This window comes from Panonychus citri, unplaced genomic scaffold (genome assembly GCF_014898815.1).
Source record: "Panonychus citri isolate SS breed McGregor unplaced genomic scaffold, ASM1489881v1 Contig00139, whole genome shotgun sequence".
Lineage (NCBI taxonomy): Eukaryota > Metazoa > Arthropoda > Arachnida > Trombidiformes > Tetranychidae > Panonychus > Panonychus citri.
In genome coordinates, this window is record NW_026515544.1 from 1,369,185 (window position 1) to 1,390,082 (window position 20,898).

The 20,898-nt window shown below is 29.6% G+C and overlaps 1 protein-coding gene across 2 annotated transcripts in view; it reads left to right on the forward strand.

Moving 5' to 3' along the window:
• Positions 1-20,898, forward strand: part of LOC128394513 (probable serine/threonine-protein kinase DDB_G0282963) — a 46,948-nt gene that overhangs the window by 7,482 nt on the left and 18,568 nt on the right. For both annotated transcript variants that reach the window (XM_053354847.1, XM_053354846.1), the window contains exons 2-5: positions 12,915-13,385; positions 17,215-18,153; positions 18,863-19,290; positions 20,767-20,839. In XM_053354847.1, the coding sequence (XP_053210822.1) occupies positions 13,200-13,385; positions 17,215-18,153; positions 18,863-19,290; positions 20,767-20,839 (1,626 nt within the window). In that variant the 5' untranslated portion in view covers positions 12,915-13,199. The remainder of the gene's footprint in view (positions 1-12,914; positions 13,386-17,214; positions 18,154-18,862; positions 19,291-20,766; positions 20,840-20,898) is intronic.

Consider the following 20,898-nt stretch of genomic DNA (forward strand, 5'->3'; position numbering starts at 1 on the left):
TAGTTTCTGTATTAATTTTGTTTTCTTCATCTTCTTCTTGATTGTTTTGAAAACGTTGAAACAATTAAATCGTATTCGTTTTTCCTAAACAATTAAACAATTTTCCAACCAACAATAACCTACAATTAGATCAGGCTAAATTGCTCTTGTAACGCAATTTAATTATCAATTGATTACGTTGAGTGAGTTGACAAAATTTAAGGCTTGAAAAAAAAAGGTCAACTCAATGATTACTTTTTGTTTAATTGTTATGTTTAATTAATTGTTGATGAAAAAGGTAAATGATCAGATAAAATCTAACACTTTTACCATGTAATGTTATTAGGGATTTTTTTTCAGATTCATTAATCAGATAGTCAAGTTGATCAAACAATTAACTTTGCAATGAGAGTAAATCTAATTGTGTTTACAATTTCATCTGAATATCTGATTAACTCTCAATCACCACTAACCCATAACTAAATGCTATAAATATCATAGGTGAACAATACATATGATTGATTATAACAATTAGTTAAATTGATTGTGACCATTGGATTCATTGTCTCAATACAATCAATTGTATTCATTTTTTAATTGTAATTCTTTGTTTTTTTTTCTTGTACTTTTTCAACCAATTCTGATTCTTATTATTGTTGATCTTATTTCTTGTTGTTGTTGTTTATTGTTTACCTGAGTTTCTTAATGAAGATTATTAACCGAAGCGAAACTTTTTTTTTGGTGAAACTTTTTATTCACCAAACGTCAACCTTATATTGTATATTGTATACACACAAATACACATACACATACACTCATACAGGGTAAATTTTAACGCTGATGATGGTTAATTGTTAATCACTTTGTGTTATATCAACCAGATTAATCGTTGAAAAATCAACTACCATCTCAATTGTAGTGCCAATCGGTTTCTGGTTGAAAGTTCATTTAAAGAAAAGTTAATTTTAAGTTGATAGTTTCAGGAGGAGACATGATGGAAATTCATACAGAATTATCTTCATCTCTTCAAACTTTCTCTCTTTCTCTCTCTCTCTCTCTCTCTCTCTCTCTCTTGATCTTTTCATCGTCCTCATCCTCATCCTCATCCTCATCTTCAGGGTCAATGTTTTCAAATTTTGTATTGTATTAAAATAATCATTTTAACCCAAAGGCTAAATTGTTGTTGATTGATGTTACCATTGCTTTTCTGCTGTTGCTCACAATTAACTTTCACTTGTTGCTGATGTTGATTGAGCCGAGAAAGTTAAGAAACTAGATTATTATTATAATATACTAAACAATCAAAGGGTTACTCTTGATTGTAATCACGCAATTTGTTGTTGCTCAATTTAATTGTTTACCATATTATCCTTATAATCATCAGTATAATCATACTCATAATCAACATCATCATCTACTTCATCTCATCCTCATTATCAATCCAAGTAATTATTATTAATAGTATCCATCAACCATTGATTGTTATGTTAATCTAGTAAATGAGTTTGAGTGAAAGTTTTAATTGTTATATTAATTTTAGTAGTATTTTAATCACAATAATAGCGTAACTCAAGGTTAATATCAGAATTTTGTTGTTGTTGTAGTTGAAACAGTTTTACAATTAGTTGATTGTTTAGAAGGTAAAATTAACTCATGAATTTCAAAAATAGTTACTCCATGTTAATCCAATGATAACAAAACACCAACAACAAAAAATACTATGAATCTTTACAAGGGGGATTCCCATGGGTAAGAAAGTTTTAATTGTTGAATTACAATAAACCCAATACAATTTAAACTATGCTAACAATTTACAATCTTACAACAATTTAATCACTTGAATCAATTCAGTTTTTTACTCCTAAAATGATGATAAAAACAACAAATCATTTGTCTATCTATTTGATGGGTCCAAGGTTAATTGTCATGAAACCGATCACAATCAATTTTGATTGTGTTCAATGAATCTTTTACCCACAATCATCAGAAATCATGATTCTTATTTTTTTTCATTGGAAATCAATTTTTTTCATCTATATGATGATACAAGAAAAAAAAATCAATATTAATTGATGAAAAATGTTTCGTAAAGGAAAAAGGTTAATTCAGTTTCCTTTCTTAATTTTTTTCTTCATCCATTTCCTGAATTGATTGCGAACCCGGAACCAGAATTATCGTCTTCCCTCCCACATTTTACCTTTAATCCAATAATCATCTTACTGATTATCTCTTAAATTGATTATAATCACTAGTATTAAATGATGATTAAGTTGACAATTAATATCCTCCATTCACCATCACGATTAAGTTAATCATTAGCTGTTCATTATTTATAATCACTTGTTGAAAATGAAATGAAAATTTTAATTTTTTCAGTTAGTTGAATATATGTAACTGTTAATTGTAATTAATATTGAGAGAAAAACGTTTAAATGTTTACAATTAACTTAATATATAATAATTTACAATATTTATAAAAAATTTACCATTGATTTAATTGTTGCAAAAACAGTTAAATTAAATAGTTAATTAGTTAATCATGATGATGAACATTATTTTCACATTTATGGTTTAGTGATAATATTATTTCAATTTAAATCATTTTTAAGGTAAAAAAAATCATCATTATGATTTAATGATGATTAGGATGATAAAGATGATTAAGTTAAAACTGGGACATGATCATCCTCATCATCATTATCATCCCTTGCTATTTAGAGCGCGAAAATAACACGATTTGAAAAAGACAAACTTTTTGATCATTTTGTGCTTTATTTCCTGATTACAATTAATTTAGTTTACTTTTCTCATATACAATTAAGTTTAATTGTTTGATTACATAGGTGTATCTACACTTTACCTGTTAAAATTAACTCTTGATTGTTAAATTAGACAAAAGAATCAGAAAAAAAAAGTTGATTAAACAATTAACTTTTGGTCAATTTAAACAATTAACAAGTTTTCAAGTGAAATTGAATTGAATTGAATTGTTGAGAAAAATTTACAGTAATCAACTTGAACTAAATTAAATTTAATCATGACAAATATTATATAACTATAAAAATAACAAATAGTAACAATTTATATATATAAAAATAATCAAAGTGAATGTAATTAAATCAACAGACCAAATAACAACAGAAGCAATTTATTAATTGTTTGGATTGATATGAATTGCCTTTACAATCAAATCAATCTTAATTTTTGCCCTTTCAATTTTTTCATTTTATAACAATTAACTTTCAACAGTAACAATTAAATTTGTTGATTGTTAATCAGTGTTGATTTTGGTGTTGGATGTTGATGATGATGATTAAAATTTTGTTTTCTTGATTATTATTAATAAAATATCAACAATTTGATATAACAGTTACTATAATTATATATTTTGTTGCTGTTAATTACAATCAACATCTTCATCTCAATCATAATTTAATAATCAACAGTAAATTATGATTGTAACCTAATTATGATTACAACAATTTATGATTAACTTTTCCAATTTAACAATAGAACAGCTAGAAATGGGAAATAGTTAACTAAATTTTTCACTATTGATTAGTTAATTATGATTACGATAAATTTTACTTTTATTTCCGGAATTTAATTCAATTGTGAGAATCAATTGTTTCCTTAACTGTGATCGCAAATTTACAATTTCACAATTAAATTGATTGATATCATAACCGTTGGTTAATCAATGAATAGTTAATTATTAATAGTGAATGAATAATTAATAATATCAAATCTCTGTGGTTGAAGTTGATTAATCACAATTAAGATTAACAGATTTCTAATCCGATTGTGATTCTTACCTTGTTAACTGTTAATTGTTTCATCATAATTACTTTGACCTGCCATGTGATCAACAATTAAGATTATGATTAAGAATAGATCACTTTTTTTCCTCCAACAATTAACTTTACCGATTTAATTTGATTGCAATTTGATTTTCACCTTTTTTTTTCACTTGATTTACTTGATTGTCAATTGAATTTACTGATTAAATCTAATTGTTGTTGACAAACAAAAAAAAATGAAAAGGTCAGTTGAAAGAAAGCATTAAATTATTGCTTGACCTGTAGTTAGTGATTAACTAATCAACCATAAATTGTTCATTGAGCAATTAACCATAATCATCGTTAATTTTCAAACACTAAATTGTTACTAAATCACTTTCAATGATTATAAAACTTTTCCCAATATAATTAAGTTCAATTTACCTTATTATTATTAATATAAAAAAAAGGTAAATGATTATCAACCATTATTAATCAATGGCTGTCAAGTGAAGCAATTAAAACTAGTTTAATTATAATCAAACTGTCATACATTTACCACAAACATAATCAACAATAATCATGGAAATTTAAATTAACAATTATGATCAGTTAATTACCATGATCATGAATTGATATCAACAAAAATCAATAATAACAAAAATTAACAATCGCCTCGAGGTGTTGATGAAACAACAACCAACAGGAAATACATTTAAATGATAATCAAGTTAATTTAATAAAGTTAATAAGTTTCATATTTGATTAAAATTAATTATGATCGGTTAATATATCACTAGATGTGAAAGTGATTATGAGAGAGTGAACCAACGAGGTATTCAAAGTAAAGCGGTGAACAGACTGACAGGTCAAGAATACAGTTTGAAGGGTCAAAGGTTTAATTAAGAGAAAAAGTAAGAGGTACATGAGAGAGATAAAGAGAGAGAGATAGATAGAGAGAGATAGATACTTTATGTTGTGTCTATGACACCTTATATACTGTGACAGTCAAGGTGGATAGGGTTATCACCTTGACTACTGAGGTATTGAGCAAGACAAAAAGGGGGGAGTCAACTAGTTGACCCCGACAGACGATTGGGTAGTTGGTTAGGTCACCTGGTCGGTTAGACTCTCACACCCTCCCTTAACCAGACCCAATTCGGTCTTAAACTTGTCATGTTTGACTCTTGGCAATGCTTTGGTCAACACGTCGGCTGGCATATCCTCGGTTGCTAAATGATCCACCTTTATTAGCCCTCCCTCCACGTGTTGGCGTACATTGTGGATCCTTATCGAGATGTGTTTGGTTTGCTTATGGAACATTGGGTTCTCACTAAGTTTGATAGCCGAAGTGTTATCATTGAACAACCTAATTGGACTCTCGACCTGTTCAGGAAAACCGATCTCCTCGACCAATTGTTTTAATGATAACGCTTCATTCGTGGCTTCAGACAATGCAGTATATTCAGCCTCAGTTGAACTCTGGGCTACTATACTTTGTTTACGCGACGACCAGGACACAGCACCACCAGACAGCTTGAACGTGTAACCAGTGTAGCTTCGACGGTCTTTCTTGTTTGTTGCCCAATCCGAGTCAACATATCCAACAAGACGATTTTTCCTTGTTTGTGTGTACACTAGGTTGGCTTCGATTGTTCCCTTGAGGTATCTGAGTATTCGTCTGGTCGCTTGCCAATGTTCTATATGAGGCTCTTGATTAAATTGAGCTAATCGATTTACAGCAAAAGTTATGTCTGGTCGAGTATTTAACGATATATGTAGCAGTGAACCAATCAAGCTACGATACTCTGAAGGATTAACCTTCTCACACTGACCATCGCACGTTTCCAAATTTAGATTAGCTTCCATTGGTGTAGCGACTGGTTTACAATCTGACATTTGTTGAGACTCCAATAGTTTACTAATTGCATAGGTTTGAGATAGAGACAGCTGACCAAGCGACTTTCTGACTATCTCAATACCCAAAATGTACTTTGCTGGGCCTTTATCCGAGATTTCAACTTGTTTAGAAATTAAATCTTTAACTTTGTTGATGACGTTCTCATCTGCTGAGGCGATCAACAGGTCATCAACATAAACAGCAATCAAGACTTTTTGATTGTTCACTTGCCCAGTGTAAAGACATCGTTCAGTCTCACATCTTGTTAAACCAATCGAACTTAATATCGAATGTAACTTTAAATTCCATTGCCTCCCGCTCTGCTTTAGACCATATAGCGACTTGTTCAACCTGCAAACATACTCCGGTCTCTTTTCATTGACAAAACCATCCGGTTGTTCCATATAGATTTCTTCATCTAAGTCACCATTTAGATAAGCAGACGAACAATCGACTTGATGAACATGGAATCCGGCTTGAACACTCAACGCGAACAACAAACGAAGAGACTCTGGTCGAACAGTGGGAGAGTAGGTTTGGTTGTAGTCGATTCCAAATCTTTGACTAAACCCTTTTGCAACCAGTCTAGCTTTGAACCTATCCACTGATCCATCTTGTTTGTACTTGACAGCAAAAACCCAACGTGAACCGATTGATCGACGGTTTGCTGGTAGGGTCGTCAGGTCCCAAGTTTTCGCCTTTTTGAGCGAAGACATTTCCGCTTCCATAGCTGCCATCCAATGTTCTGCTTCTTTGGATCTTAGAGCTTCTTTCACATCTTTGGGGATCTGAATGGTCGCTTCCTTGATACTCGATAGTTTCTCTGTTGCTCTGGTTTGTCTATTCCTCGTGGGATAGCTATGGTTGATTGGCTCTCGAACCTTCTTCGGAGCTTCTGTACCTTTTCTAGGTCTACCAGGTCCACGCTTGACCTGTTGACTTGATGAGACGTCCACTTGTTGAACTGGTGGATTACTTAAATCAGCTTCATCATCACTTTGAATCTCATCAGTCAAATCAATTTCAATTTCTTCAGTTGGTAGATGGGAGATGTCGATCCTCTCTTGTCGATCTGGTTCTACCTTGATGTCCTCACCATCTGATAGATCGAGGCCTTGATCAATTGAGGAAACTTCGAAATGGTCTGATTCAGTCTCCAGTTCTATGAATCGAACGTCTCGACTATACTCAACTCGATTGTTCTCTTGGTCAACCATACGGTAAGCCTTTTGTGTGTCTCCATAACCGACAAACATCATCTCTTTGCCTTTTTCATCAAATTTATGTCGACCGACCCGTTTATTCAACACATAACCTTTCGAACCGAACACTCTTAGATGACTGATGTTTGGTTTGCGACCAGTCCATAGTTCGAAAGGTGTAACTTTATCATTGTGTTTGTTGATGACACGGTTTCTTACATAAGCTGCGAAAGCAACTGCCTCAGCCCAGTACCGAACATTAACTGAACTGTCGGACAGACAACTCCTCGACATCTCGACAAGTGTTCGGTTGACCCTTTCAGCGACTCCATTCTGCTGAGGTGTATAAGCAACACTTGTTTCATGTCTAATTCCTAATGAACTGAAATGTTTCTTCAATGGCGAGTACTCCAGTCCATTATCAGTCCGCAACGTCTTGACCTTTTCACCTGTCTGACGCTCAACCTCTCGCTGCCAAACCTTGAACGTGTCGACTGCTTCATCTTTGAACTTTAATATGTAAACCCATACATATCTCGAATAGTCGTCTACGAAGGTCATAAAATATCTGGCACCACCAAAAGAAGGCAACTTCATCGGACCACACAAGTCAGAATGGACTAGTTCTAACCGCTTGTTTGTTTGACTAGTTGATGCTTGGTAAGGTTGCTGAGAAGCTTTACACTTTAAGCAAGTGGCACATTGAGTAAATTTACTTGTATCAGTTGACACTCCTTCGACCGCACCACACTTAATAAGCCTCTCTATATCTCTAATATTCAAGTGACCAAGTCTCCTGTGAAGTAGTCCAATGTTGACCTTGCCACCAAGGCAACCATCCAACCTGGCTAATCGACTGGTCTCGATTCGTCTGATGTACAGGTCTTCAACTGAGTCAAAACTGATCAAGCACTGATTTCGACTGTTAAACACTTTACCATAATCATCTTTGAATATCACCTTGCAACCATGTCGAGCAGCATGGGACACGGAGAAGTAATTAGCCTCTAACTCCTCAACAAGCAAAACTTCACTTAATGTAATGTTGTTCCCATTGATATTCATCTTGATCTCTCCAACACCTGAAGCTTGGAGCTTCCTCTCGTCTGGAAGGGTGACCGACCGACCAGTTGACTTGGTAAGGGCACTAAAGTAGCTTGGTTCACAACAAACGTGACAAGTTGCTCCACTATCAAGTATCCACGTTGACTTGTCCAGTTTAACTTGACCATTGAATGATCTTAATTGTAAAATATTATCGGGCTTCGACTTGTTGAACTTCCGACCATTACAATCCTTGGCTATGTGACCAATCTTACCACAACTGTAACATTTCACCTTCGATCTCCTCTTTCCAACCTTTCGATCATCACAAATTTTCATTACATGGGTCGACGTGACGACCTCATTAGTCTTCCTTTCCTCCTCCTCCAACAGTTTAATTTTCAACACGGCAACTGGAGGTAAACTGTCTCTTGAGGACATGGCCACAACAAAATTTTCATAGGAATCACCAAGACTCACTAATAAGATCACCGACAGAATCAATTCGGGCAATTTGATGTCCAGAACTGCCAACTGATCCAACAAACCAACAAATGTATCGAGGTGTTCTTGCATCGACTGGCCTTGTTGAATTCGTAAACACATCAGCTTCTTAAAGCAACTGACCACTGTTGCTGGTCCGGTTCGAACATGTGAACCCTCCAATGCTGACCAGGCCTCCTTAGCAGTCTTGCAACCCTTGATCAACCGAAAGTTCTTAGGGTGAACACTTAAAGTGATTAAAGCTAAAGCTCGTTCATCTTTTGATGTAAAATCTGCTTCCTTAGGGTCAGGGCTCGAGACATACGACCAAAGCTGGTTGTGAATAAGGACACTTTTCATGAGGGTTGACCAGGAATCATAATTTCCATCACTCAACTTCTCAATGTTCAAAAGGTTACTCATTGTTGAACAGTTGACTGGTTTACACAAAACACTAAATTAAATTGAATACTTGTAGAGCCCAAACTACGCTCTGCTACCATGAGAGAGTGAACCAACGAGGTATTCAAAGTAAAGCGGTGAACAGACTGACAGGTCAAGAATACAGTTTGAAGGGTCAAAGGTTTAATTAAGAGAAAAAGTAAGAGGTACATGAGAGAGATAAAGAGAGAGAGATAGATAGAGAGAGATAGATACTTTATGTTGTGTCTATGACACCTTATATACTGTGACAGTCAAGGTGGATAGGGTTATCACCTTGACTACTGAGGTATTGAGCAAGACAAAAAGGGGGGAGTCAACTAGTTGACCCCGACAGACGATTGGGTAGTTGGTTAGGTCACCTGGTCGGTTAGACTCTCACAGATTAACTAATCACAATCAAGTTTTATAGTAAATTTGTTGAGTGAAACAAAAAAGTTGATTGAAGTTTTCGTGTTAACAAGTCTTGTAAATTGTCAGCAGGAGAGTAAACAATTTAACAATTTGATTAAAAACCATGATTGTAATCAATTTGATGATGATCAACATGATTAAGTCTCTCCCCCTCTATTGTCCTGGATTTATCATCATCAACATCATCATTATCCTTTAAACAAATGTCAATATCTGTACATTTCGAGGTCAAAGTTGATTAAAAACAAACACGCGCCTGTGTTACGTGTAATTAGCACGTTAATCATGATTAAATTGCTGGTTAATTGTTAGTTAATCAGCATTGTTTACTTACACTTGAACTTAAGATTCTCTCTCTCTCTCTCTCTTGATTATCCTCATCATCTTAATCATCATCATCTTACATTTGATTAAATCATAAACACGTTCCGTTTCATTGTGTACGTGCTGAGATTACAACAACAATTAAAATTAATTGTTACAATTATTATTAATGTTGACAGACCAATTTAATAAATCAGCCTTGACCATAACGTACAATTTATGTTTTATTAATTGTATCAAATTTTTTAACGATAAATTATTTAGTTAATTAGTTGAGCAATTAACTTGTTATATAACATATTAGATATTAATTATTATTACATTGAATTTTAATTATTCATTATCGGTGCTTAATTGTTAATCTAATTTACGGAAGTGATTAGAGTTTATCATTATCATATATTGTAAACAATTTAAATGATGTTGATCTAATTTTAACAAACAGACTACAATTAATTGATTGTTCCTGTTGATTATGACGAGGAAGATGCAATTTAATGATTAATAGTAAAGTTAATAAAATATAAATGATGATGATGATTAAGATTAAGAAATTAAATAATCAGTGACAATTTAAAGGCGTTAATCATTTCAATCAGTAAATTATCAAGTTAATCACTTGCAATTTAGCCTTACGGGCTGAAGATGATTAAAATTTGTCCCTTTTTCAGTTTGTTGATTTAGTTTGTAATTAATTTAAAAATTACTCAATTGCTCACAATTAGCAATCACAATTAAGAAACTGATTGCTAACAATTTATTTATTTCCTCATCTTAAATAATACAATTTGAATCTTAATTTTCAACCAACTAAATTAACTTTACATTTATACAATTAACTTTTCATGTTTTCGCGTCTCTTAATTGTTCAGACCCATTGAGTTAGTTAGTTAATTTAGTGGTTAATTAGCTATTAAATTATTATTGATTGTTGTTTAATTTTGGGTAAACTAATTATTCACTATTATCAACAATTATCATCATAATTGTGACTCTTTTTTACAATTGTTTTCCTGTTTTCATAAAGTTTTAATTTAGTTTTAATTGTTGTTCATAATTAACTTTTTTTCTGTGATTAATTGTTGTTAAAAGAGTTAATTGTTTATACAATTTAGCGAAAACTTTGTTCACAATTAACATGATTAAGCTAATGATATCGGACTAATAGTCTTCCCTTGATGATGATGAGTAAATTAATTACAATTATAACCGTTAATTGTTAATCAAGGGCGTTGATTAACTCTTAAAAATGTTCACAATTAAATCCTAATCACCGACACAATTTAAACATGATTAAAAATACAACTAAAGAAAAGGTGTAAATCCTTTGATTGTAAATGAGATAATCATGACAATCTATTAATTGTAATTAAACTTTTGTTTTCCAATCATAAAGGTTTCCTTTTAAATCATGAACAATTAACTTGCTGCTTAATTGTGTCTTTCTTGAAATCACTTGACTAACTATTAATTATAATAATAAATTGTCACAAAATTTGTTAATTAAACGTGACAATTTAGGTTAATCAAGTTGATCTTAATTCACAACAATCAACTAAATTGTCCAGTCAATGATTTAAAAAGTTAGTTTGATTATTTAAACTAAAATTAACCTTGATGTTTTCCCCAAATCTAATTACAATTAAGTTGATCATGATTTAGAAATACAAGTGAATTGAAACAAAAACAACAACAAAAAGGTTAATTGTAATCAGGGAAAAAGCAAATTAAGATTAATCAATGATTTATATTATCAATTGTTTCAACTGATTATCAGGTTGATTGGTGAAAGTCATGATTTAAATCACAATTTAAATTGTTAATCAAGTTAACTACTGTTATAATATAATCATAATCATAATCAATATCAATCTGACAATCAAGGATCACAATCAAAATGATAACATGATAATCAATATAAAAATACATACAAATTGTTACTCTTGATTTAGTGATTAAATTAAGCTGAAACAATTTGTGATTAACTTTGAAATCTAAGATTTAAATTGTAATTCATAATATTATTAGAAACCTGATTAACTAAAACTGAATCAAATTAAAACTGGCTGACCGTTAGGGTCAATTGTATTGATACGGGTTAAAACAATCAAACAACAATAACAACAATTTAAAGTTTTGATGGTCGACAATCAAATGGACAAACAAACAAACAATTTAAATTTAGTTCTAACTCTTGATTATCCTTTTTGATTAAATCTCTTCGAGATTATAATGGATTAAATTGTTTAACCATTTTGCTAATCAACAATAAGAATCAGGTTAAAATTAACATGATCAACAAATTCAATCGGATTAAATTGTTTACCCAAAAAAAAAATTGTGATCAATTTCAATTGTATTAATAGTTTTATATTGTTGTTGAAAGTTTTCTTGATTGTTTCGAGTTAATGTTTTTTCTGATTAATCATTATGATCATTTGATTACAATTAAAAGTTATTTTCTTGTTTTTTGATTAATTTAAGCTCTCTAATTGTTGTGATTGTTTAGTATTCACTGAATTTTGTTTTTAATTGTATTTATCATTATTAGTAATCAACTGAGTTAGTTTAACATAAAGTTTTCAAGCTAATTGTTTACAATTAGCTGATGATTTGTATTGATAACTTTCACTTGTAACTGTAAATTGTTGTTATCATTATATTGTGATGATAATTATTATTAATTGTTGTTTAATAATTTACAGTTTATTACACAATTGAAACAGTGTATCAATTGATTGTTGAAAGTGATTAGATTCATATCAATTACAAGGATTGATCATGTTGACCAATTCAAGTTAATTACAAAATCTTATTTTAGTGACAATTGTTATAATCAAATTATGATTAAAATCATAATGATGATGATTAAGTCCCAAACAACAACAGGTAAATAAAAACAGGAAGATAAATGAAAGAGAGAGAGAGAGAGAGAGAGAGAGAGAGAGAGAGAAAAGTGAACAGGAAGATGAAAAGATGTGACAAGAGATGAAGATAAACAAGGAGAGTAAAGTTAAGAGACAAAGAGATAACCATTGATAATATGATATCCAAAGCAAGAGATTTCATCCGGATGATGATGGAGGAAGATGAAAGAAAGACAGATAGACAGCTGGGATTAGAAGATGATAAAAGAAAGAGAAAAAGTAAGAGTGAGAAGACAAGAAAGAGAGAGGAAGATAAACTGAGAGAGTCAAATGTAAAGGTGATGTTGTTTTCCAGTTTGTTGTATATTCAGTTGATGATGAACATCAACTTGTATGAATTGATTGTTTTCCATTCAAATTTGATTGTTTAATATAATTTTTTTTCTTGCTAATTGTTTACCTTTATCTCACCTTTTCACAGGATATAATTACCATCATCATCATTTGGATTAATTTCATCATCATGTTGATTATATAAAATAATCTCTCGAGTTGATTAACTTTTATTAACTTTTTCAATTGTGGAAAAAATTGTTTTTCATTTTCTGTAACTTTTCAATGTCACACAATTAATTGTGTGTTTACAACTCAACATATCAACGGATTAATAACTTACCTGTTGTAATATCATCATAATTTAAATTACCTGGAGATATTTATACTCAAGAAAACAAGAAGAAGTGATTAATTAATTATCTTGATCATCATGGAAGATGATGGATCAACTGATTGTTATGTTGATAAACTTCATGAAGTTTTCCTTTCCTGTGACAGTTCTGGATGTGAATTATTGGGAAAAGATGAGCTGATTGAACTTTGTGATAAACTACAATTAGATGAAGATCAAACTTATTACATTATTGATCATCTATTGATTGATCAGTTTACGAAGGTAAGTACAATTTAAATTGATTGTTAGGAAACAATCAAACAATTAAGAGTAATACCTTAATCACTTTACCCTTTTCCATCATGACAATTAATAGTATTGAGACTTTAATAGTTTACCATAGATATTGTATTCTAGTTTTCCTGGTTAAATTGTTGTACAATTAAACGTTAATCATTATTCACAATATATGAAATTACTATTATCATGATTTAAGAGAAAGTTAATTGTCATGATTATTATTTTTTTCCTTTCCCATTCCCCAACAATTAAACGTTAATCACGCAATCAACTTACACTTTCCTTATCCTATTTACATAATATCAACAATTAAGTGACATTAACAATCAATTGTTGTATTGTAATCTGATTGGGATCACAATTTAGTTGATTAATTGTTGATTGGTGAAACTTTCCATTTCAAATTGTCATTGCAATTGTTAATATTAATAGTTAATTATTTTTACTTGATTTAGAGGAGAAATACTTTAATTAGTAACATTGATTAACTGGGATGATAATAAATTATCATCTTTTGCTTTATCATCAATTTGTCACAATTTTGACAGTTTGTTTATGTTTGGTGACAATCAAATTTAATCCAGTTCAGATAATAAAATCATCTTAAGTGTGTTTACCAAACCTTGGAAGGTTAAAAATCAGTTGATTGTCAAGAAAAAAAAACACAAATTAATCTACCCAAAGATTAATCAGATTAGATTGTCAGCAATTTAAGTACAATCAAGAAATCAACTAATCGTCCATTAGCTAAAATGATTTAACAACAATCAACAACAATTAAAAACAACATTCTCATTGTGATGATAATATCTTATTATGAATCATACCATTGATATAATTAACTTTTTTTTTTGTTAATGATTTAAATATTTGATTTGATTTAGAAAATTTCTCTCAACAATTTAAGTTAATTGTGATTAAAATGAAACAGATACACCAAAAAAATGATCTTGACCTTAATCATAAATGTTAATTTTAAAACAGTTTCCATTGAAAACGCCTTAATCTTAATCATTAACACCATTAATTGTTGATTATCCTCCTTAATTTATGATGAAATTAAAATCATTACGGTTTTTAATATATTTAATTGTAACCATTATAATCATAATATCATCAGAGTAACAATTAACGTTTCAACAATCAGTATCACTATTAAGAGGGAAAAGGTTAATGCTCTCATTGTTAAATCACCTTAAATTGTCAACTAATTGCCTTAAATTGTTAAAAGTGAGGTCACTTAGTTAAATATTGATTGTTTCAAATTACTCTGGACTTTAATAATAACCAAATTGTTCAATGATTAAGTTAATTGTTGACATATTACACGAATACTATTTATGAAGATATGGATCCAATCTCAATGAGTTAACGAAGGTGATTTAACAACAATCGTTAACAATTTAAATTGTCAGTTAATTTGATTCGTTAGTATCATTAGTATTATGTAATATTACAATTGTACGTTCAAAGAGATGGACAATTAACCCAAAAATGCAACAATTTAGATTTGCAGTTAATCTAATTGCGTATGAATTTTTAATCAACTCACGAACTTTGATAATCTTTGTTAATTGTTGAGGTTGGACAATCAACTAGTGTAATTAAACTGTTGATAAACACTGATCATGATGATTAATTGATTTAATTCTGTCACAATTAACTTTAATTTCTTATCATGGATTAAGTTTTTTTTTCTAATTTATTTCACTTTAATTGTAACAGGAAGAGATTAGGAACTAAATTAAAACATTAATAATAAATTAATCTTTCACATTAATCAGTTAATCCAACTATTTTTACCGCAATTAACTCAACTCGACTAATCAAGTGACAATTTTTTTCCTTAATTGTTGGACACTTATAAAAAAAACGATCACAATTAATTTCCTGAATTGATTGAATAACCTAATCAACTGATGCTCATTGAATCAACAATTAACTTTACCAAGTAAAACATTGAAACTTGTCATATTTAAATTGACCATTTAATTGATTGATTAAACAACTGAATTGAATTATAATCAACAAGTGAATTTAATTAATTTTAATTTTTCTCTTGATGATTTACAATTTAAAGGATTCATTTTGTTGTTTAAGTTATAAACTCAATGGGGAAGCTAAATTGTTGATCCAACTGAGTTTAGATTAATTTAGTTTGATTGTTAATCTACTATTTGAATTAAATTAGAGGTGATAATTGCTGTAGGCTAAATTGTTGCCTCTGTTGTGGTACCTCAAATGATTACAATCAACTACTTGATCACAATTAAAGATGATGAAGATGAAGATGATGATGTAAGAGTGGGAGGAGGAGGTGGTGATTAGGTTGAAGGTGGGAAGGGGACAATAATCGTGGTGGGATTAAGAGGGTTATCATGTAATTAATATTAAATTGTTGTGCTAATTAAGGGGTTTGCATTTCATTTAATTAATCTCAGTCTCAATTTGATTGTTGATTAAGGTGAAAAGTTTTACTTCAACTCTTCAAAAATGACATGAAAAAAGTTTGTTTTTATCAATCACCCTCAGGGTAAATTAGTTTTTTTCAACTTATCCCTTAATTGTTGATTTATTATCTATCATTATTTACTAGGCTCTCTCATAATACTACAATTAACTGTTAATTTAATTAGTTATTTAAATTTTTCTGGGTTAACACTTTTTCTGTATAAATGATTGACCCAATTTTCAAGTTGATTACTTGATTGTTGTTGATTATTTATTTCAATTTTGATCAACTAACTATAATCATTAATTGATTACAACAATTTACTAAATTGTTCAGATTTTTTGATTGATTAATTTATATATATTGTACTTTCTTTGCTTTAATTTATTAATAAATTGTTTCTGTACCTTGATTGTCATCATGGTGTTGAGGTTTAATTTAATTGTTTGTGTTTAAATTAGTTGATTATTTTACTTTTCCAACGTTAAAAAAACTTTGGCTTGATATTGATTAAAGTTCAAGGAAATGATTAACTTTAATTTAGTTGTATGAAAAAAAAAGGTTAATGATAAATTAACTTTATTGTTTGATTAAAATGGTGATGATCAGTTGATTGTCTTCCGCATTGCTTTTTAATCAACTGATCAACTTTTAATTTAGTCTCATATAACTGTAACAATTTGTTGATTATCCAAATATTGACAAAAATTAAATATCAGAATAACAATAAACAAAGTTATCTAAACCATAGTTATTAAACATTATCACAATTAAAGTTAATTGTTGTTGTAATTGTAATTGTCGTACTGAAGACAAGGAGGTTTGCGAAAAAGTTAATCCATTGATTTAAATTGTAACAATCAGTTTCCTTATTAAATAAAACTCATCAAACAATTTTCATCTTTAAGAAAATTAAATTTAATTGTTTGAACTTCCTAATTGATTGCAATTTAATTACATACATTTGAATAACAATTTGATTAATAGTTAAAGGTTAAACTGTTGTTCAAATTAATAGTTTAAATTGTGAAAATTTCACATGAATGAAAATCATTTATGGTTTAGTGATATAACTTTAAATATTAATAGATTAACACTTAACGAATGGGACAATTAAGATTGTAAGATTTGTTAATTGTGTCTCTTTAATTGTTGGAAATTTAAATTTCAATCTCTATCTCTGTGGTCAACTGTTATTGCGGACCCAAAGTAATTTAGGTCAATGGTCATCATTTAGGTTAATGATGATTATGGGAGTTAACCTGTGTGTCCATTACTCTTATTGTTTGATTAACTAACGATTTAGCTTAATTGTTTGGGTCACAATTTAACTTTTAATTGCATTTCATTACTTTTCAGATTGATTTCAATGAATTCAAGGAAGTCTTTGTCTCGTTATTAACCCGATCTCAGGTTGGTTATGATGAGATTCCGAATCTATCTAATCCATGTTCACCAATTAAACATAAACAATCATCATCATCAACAACAACAAACAATTTATCCTCATCCCCACCTTCACCTATACCTTCATCCCAACCGTCTGCCAACAACATGAATTCAAATCTAATGGCATCATCATCAACTCTATCAGTCTCATCTCAAGCATCTTCATCAACCGCATCACTTTTAACGGTATCATCAACATCATCCTCATCTCCATCACCATCTCCATCACCTTCAACCTCATCATCATCATCAACAACACTAACCAATAATAATAATAATAATAATAATGATAGGACTAAATCAATGTTAGATCATCGACATCATCAAGATAATCAATTTACCAACAATCAACTTAATAGTGATTATGATTATGATTATGATTACGATTATCATACTTTATTTACCAATAATAATAACAACAATAACAACTCAATGATCCAATCAACTTGTACAAATCACTCCAATGATAATAACAATTTATCATCATCATCATCTTCATCATCATCATCAACAACAACAACAACATCACCACAACCCCCACCAATACCAACATCATCATCAAATGGACAACAACAACAACAACAACAATCAACTAATTCAATCCCAACGGAACCAATGTCACCCTCAGGGCCAACAATTAATCCAAACTCAGCTGAACAATTGTTAAGGTCAATTTGGGATAAATTAAGAATAGGTCAAGATGGTTATCTGAATATCGATGAACTTTATGCCGTTTGTGAGCACGTTGGCATGGAAATGTCCGATGATGTTATCGAACAATTATTCGAGAAATTAGATTGTGATCGAGATGGAAAAGTTTCTTTCGATGAACTACTTCAAGGTCTATTTGTAAGTATTCACCATACGAACTTAATTCCAATTTACCTTAGATTAAGATTCTTATTCTTATTCTTTGTTCATTATGTTGGAAAATTATCTTCGTAATTTGATTAGTTAATCATTTCGTTAGAATGAACAATCTAGACATTGATTCCTTAATTGTTACGCTTCGATTGATGAAAAGTTACCGTTAGGTTTTGATTTTTTTTTCTCTCTCTCTCTCTTCTTTCATTAGATTTTAATTGTTGATTCAAAATTTTGAGGTTCTTAATTGTTGATTAACCTTGATTGTGATTCGATATTATTTGTAGTTGATTGAAGACTTAGAAATGACGATCGATAATTAAATCCAATTGTTATTTATTATTAGAAAATATTTATTTTCATATTTGATTGAACAATTTATTATATACTTCGTTATTGATTATCGTCGATAATTAAGTTTAATTGTCTTGTAATATCCACTAATTAAGTTGGGAAACTTTTTGATTACAACTTTTAATTGTTGATTATTAATAAAAGTGGATTAGGTTTGATGATTAAATTAATTTCTCTTGAGAATCCGAACCATTTTTTTAATAATCAAGTGACAATTTAATCGTGATCAAGATGAACAATTAACTAAATTATTAATATTTAAATTGCTAAATATAAAAAAAAGATAATCACAATTGTTAATTAACTGTAATATTTGTTTCATTTGTTTAATTAATTGTAGGAGCACAATAGGAGTTACGTTGTTAATAATAATAATTGTGGTAACAACAATCAAGTTAATCATGGTTTGTTTAAGATAACCACCAATACCCAATCATCACAATCAACTGATCATTTTGACCAGAAAATTGATTTAACCGGATGCATTCAACCAGATTCAACAATGACAACTTATGACAATCATTCATTACAATCAACTGATTATCTTAATCACAATAATCATCACCTTCATAATAACAATCATCATCATAATCAATATTTTAATCACAACAATCATTATAATCACAATCAACGGAAGGTTTCATTAACTACTGATCATAGTTACATTAAATGTCAATCAAATGAATCAAATCAACGACAATCAAGTGAAGATGATAGTTTCGGTACCAGTGGTAATTACTTTCAATCATTGGATCCACTTAATCTTGGGTAAGTCTTTACAATTAGTTAATTGTTGCCCTAAATCTGAAACATATTCAAATACACTAACAAGATAAACCGAATAACCTTTTTCAATTATAAATAATTAGAACTTTTTTCTTTCGTAGTTAATTGATTGTAACAATTAACTAATATCGACCGTATCGTCTTACAATATTATTATTAATCAATTGATTACAATTTAGTTACAACAATTAACTTTGTTTTCTGTTTTGATTAATTGATTTTGATGTTGGTTTTGTGTTTACGTTTAATCAACTATATAAATCACCAGCATCATGATTAAGTTAATTGTTTTAGATTCTAGGACTTGTTGGTACATAACAATTAATTAATTGTTTGATAAGATTGATGCAAGTTTATTAATCACAATTCATGTGTATACTTAATTGTTAATCATGATTAAAGTTTAAGTAAATTTTCAATTAACTTTTCATTTTTGTATTTTTCTCATCAGCTAAACTTTGATTGTATTCAGTTGATTAGTTTTTTGATTGATTGATTAAGTTAAACCCTTTTACTTGTATTATTATAATTAACTAACTATTAGCTTGACCTTGGATTCGGGCAATTAGTTTTAATTGTTTACCAATAAATATTGGTTAATTGTAGTGATTAGCTACTGGATTTTTGTTGCCGTTATTTTAATTTTAGTTGTATTTTGTTTTTTAAGGTGTGCTAATTGTTTGAGACAATCAAAAGATGAGGTTAATGATTAACTGATTAATTGTTGCTGTTTATTGTTAGTTGATCATCTTGATTATAACCAGATAATCAACTTAATTAATCAACTAACAAGAGAGAATGAGAAAAACAAAATAATCAAATGAAATGAATGCTTTGAGGTAAATTAATTGTTGAAAGTTAATTGTGAAAACTGAATTAAGATCTAAATTGTAGTTTGATTGTTAATTTTTTTACAACAAGATTAATCAAGAAAAAAACAACAAATTTAATCTCATCTAAATACAATTAACAATTTAAAATGATTATTCAAATTTTCATTATGATTAACTGATTAGTTGGATTACTATTACAAAGATACAGATTAGTTTTAATTGTTACTTTTGTTATAATCAAATTAAAGAGTAACAATTAATGATTTTTGATTAATCATTTGATGATTAAGAACAAAAAATTTGATTAATTTTCTTCCGCATCTAAATAACAATTGATTAAATGGTTAATTGTTAACTCTTCATGGTCCAAATGAAAATAAGATAATCTTAACTTAAATCATAACCAGATTAAAATTAATCCAGTTTAAATTGTCTGGTTACACCTTTTTAACCTATTGATTTAATTTACTAATACAATTAACTCAATCCAATTAATTATCATTAGATTTGCTTGTCCAACAAATTTAAATTGTTTCATCAACTTTTAATATCTCATTAATTGTGACTATTTTTTTTTCTTAATTATGATTCTAATTAGTGATTAATTAATTGTTTCCATTTACAGATATGCTGATTGTGATTCAATCTTTTCATTGTGGGAATCATTTGGTTTCACTAACGGTAAATTGCTTCTCAAGGTAAGTTAATTGTTTTCCTTAATTTAGTTAACCAACCAAAATGATTAAAACACTTTGAG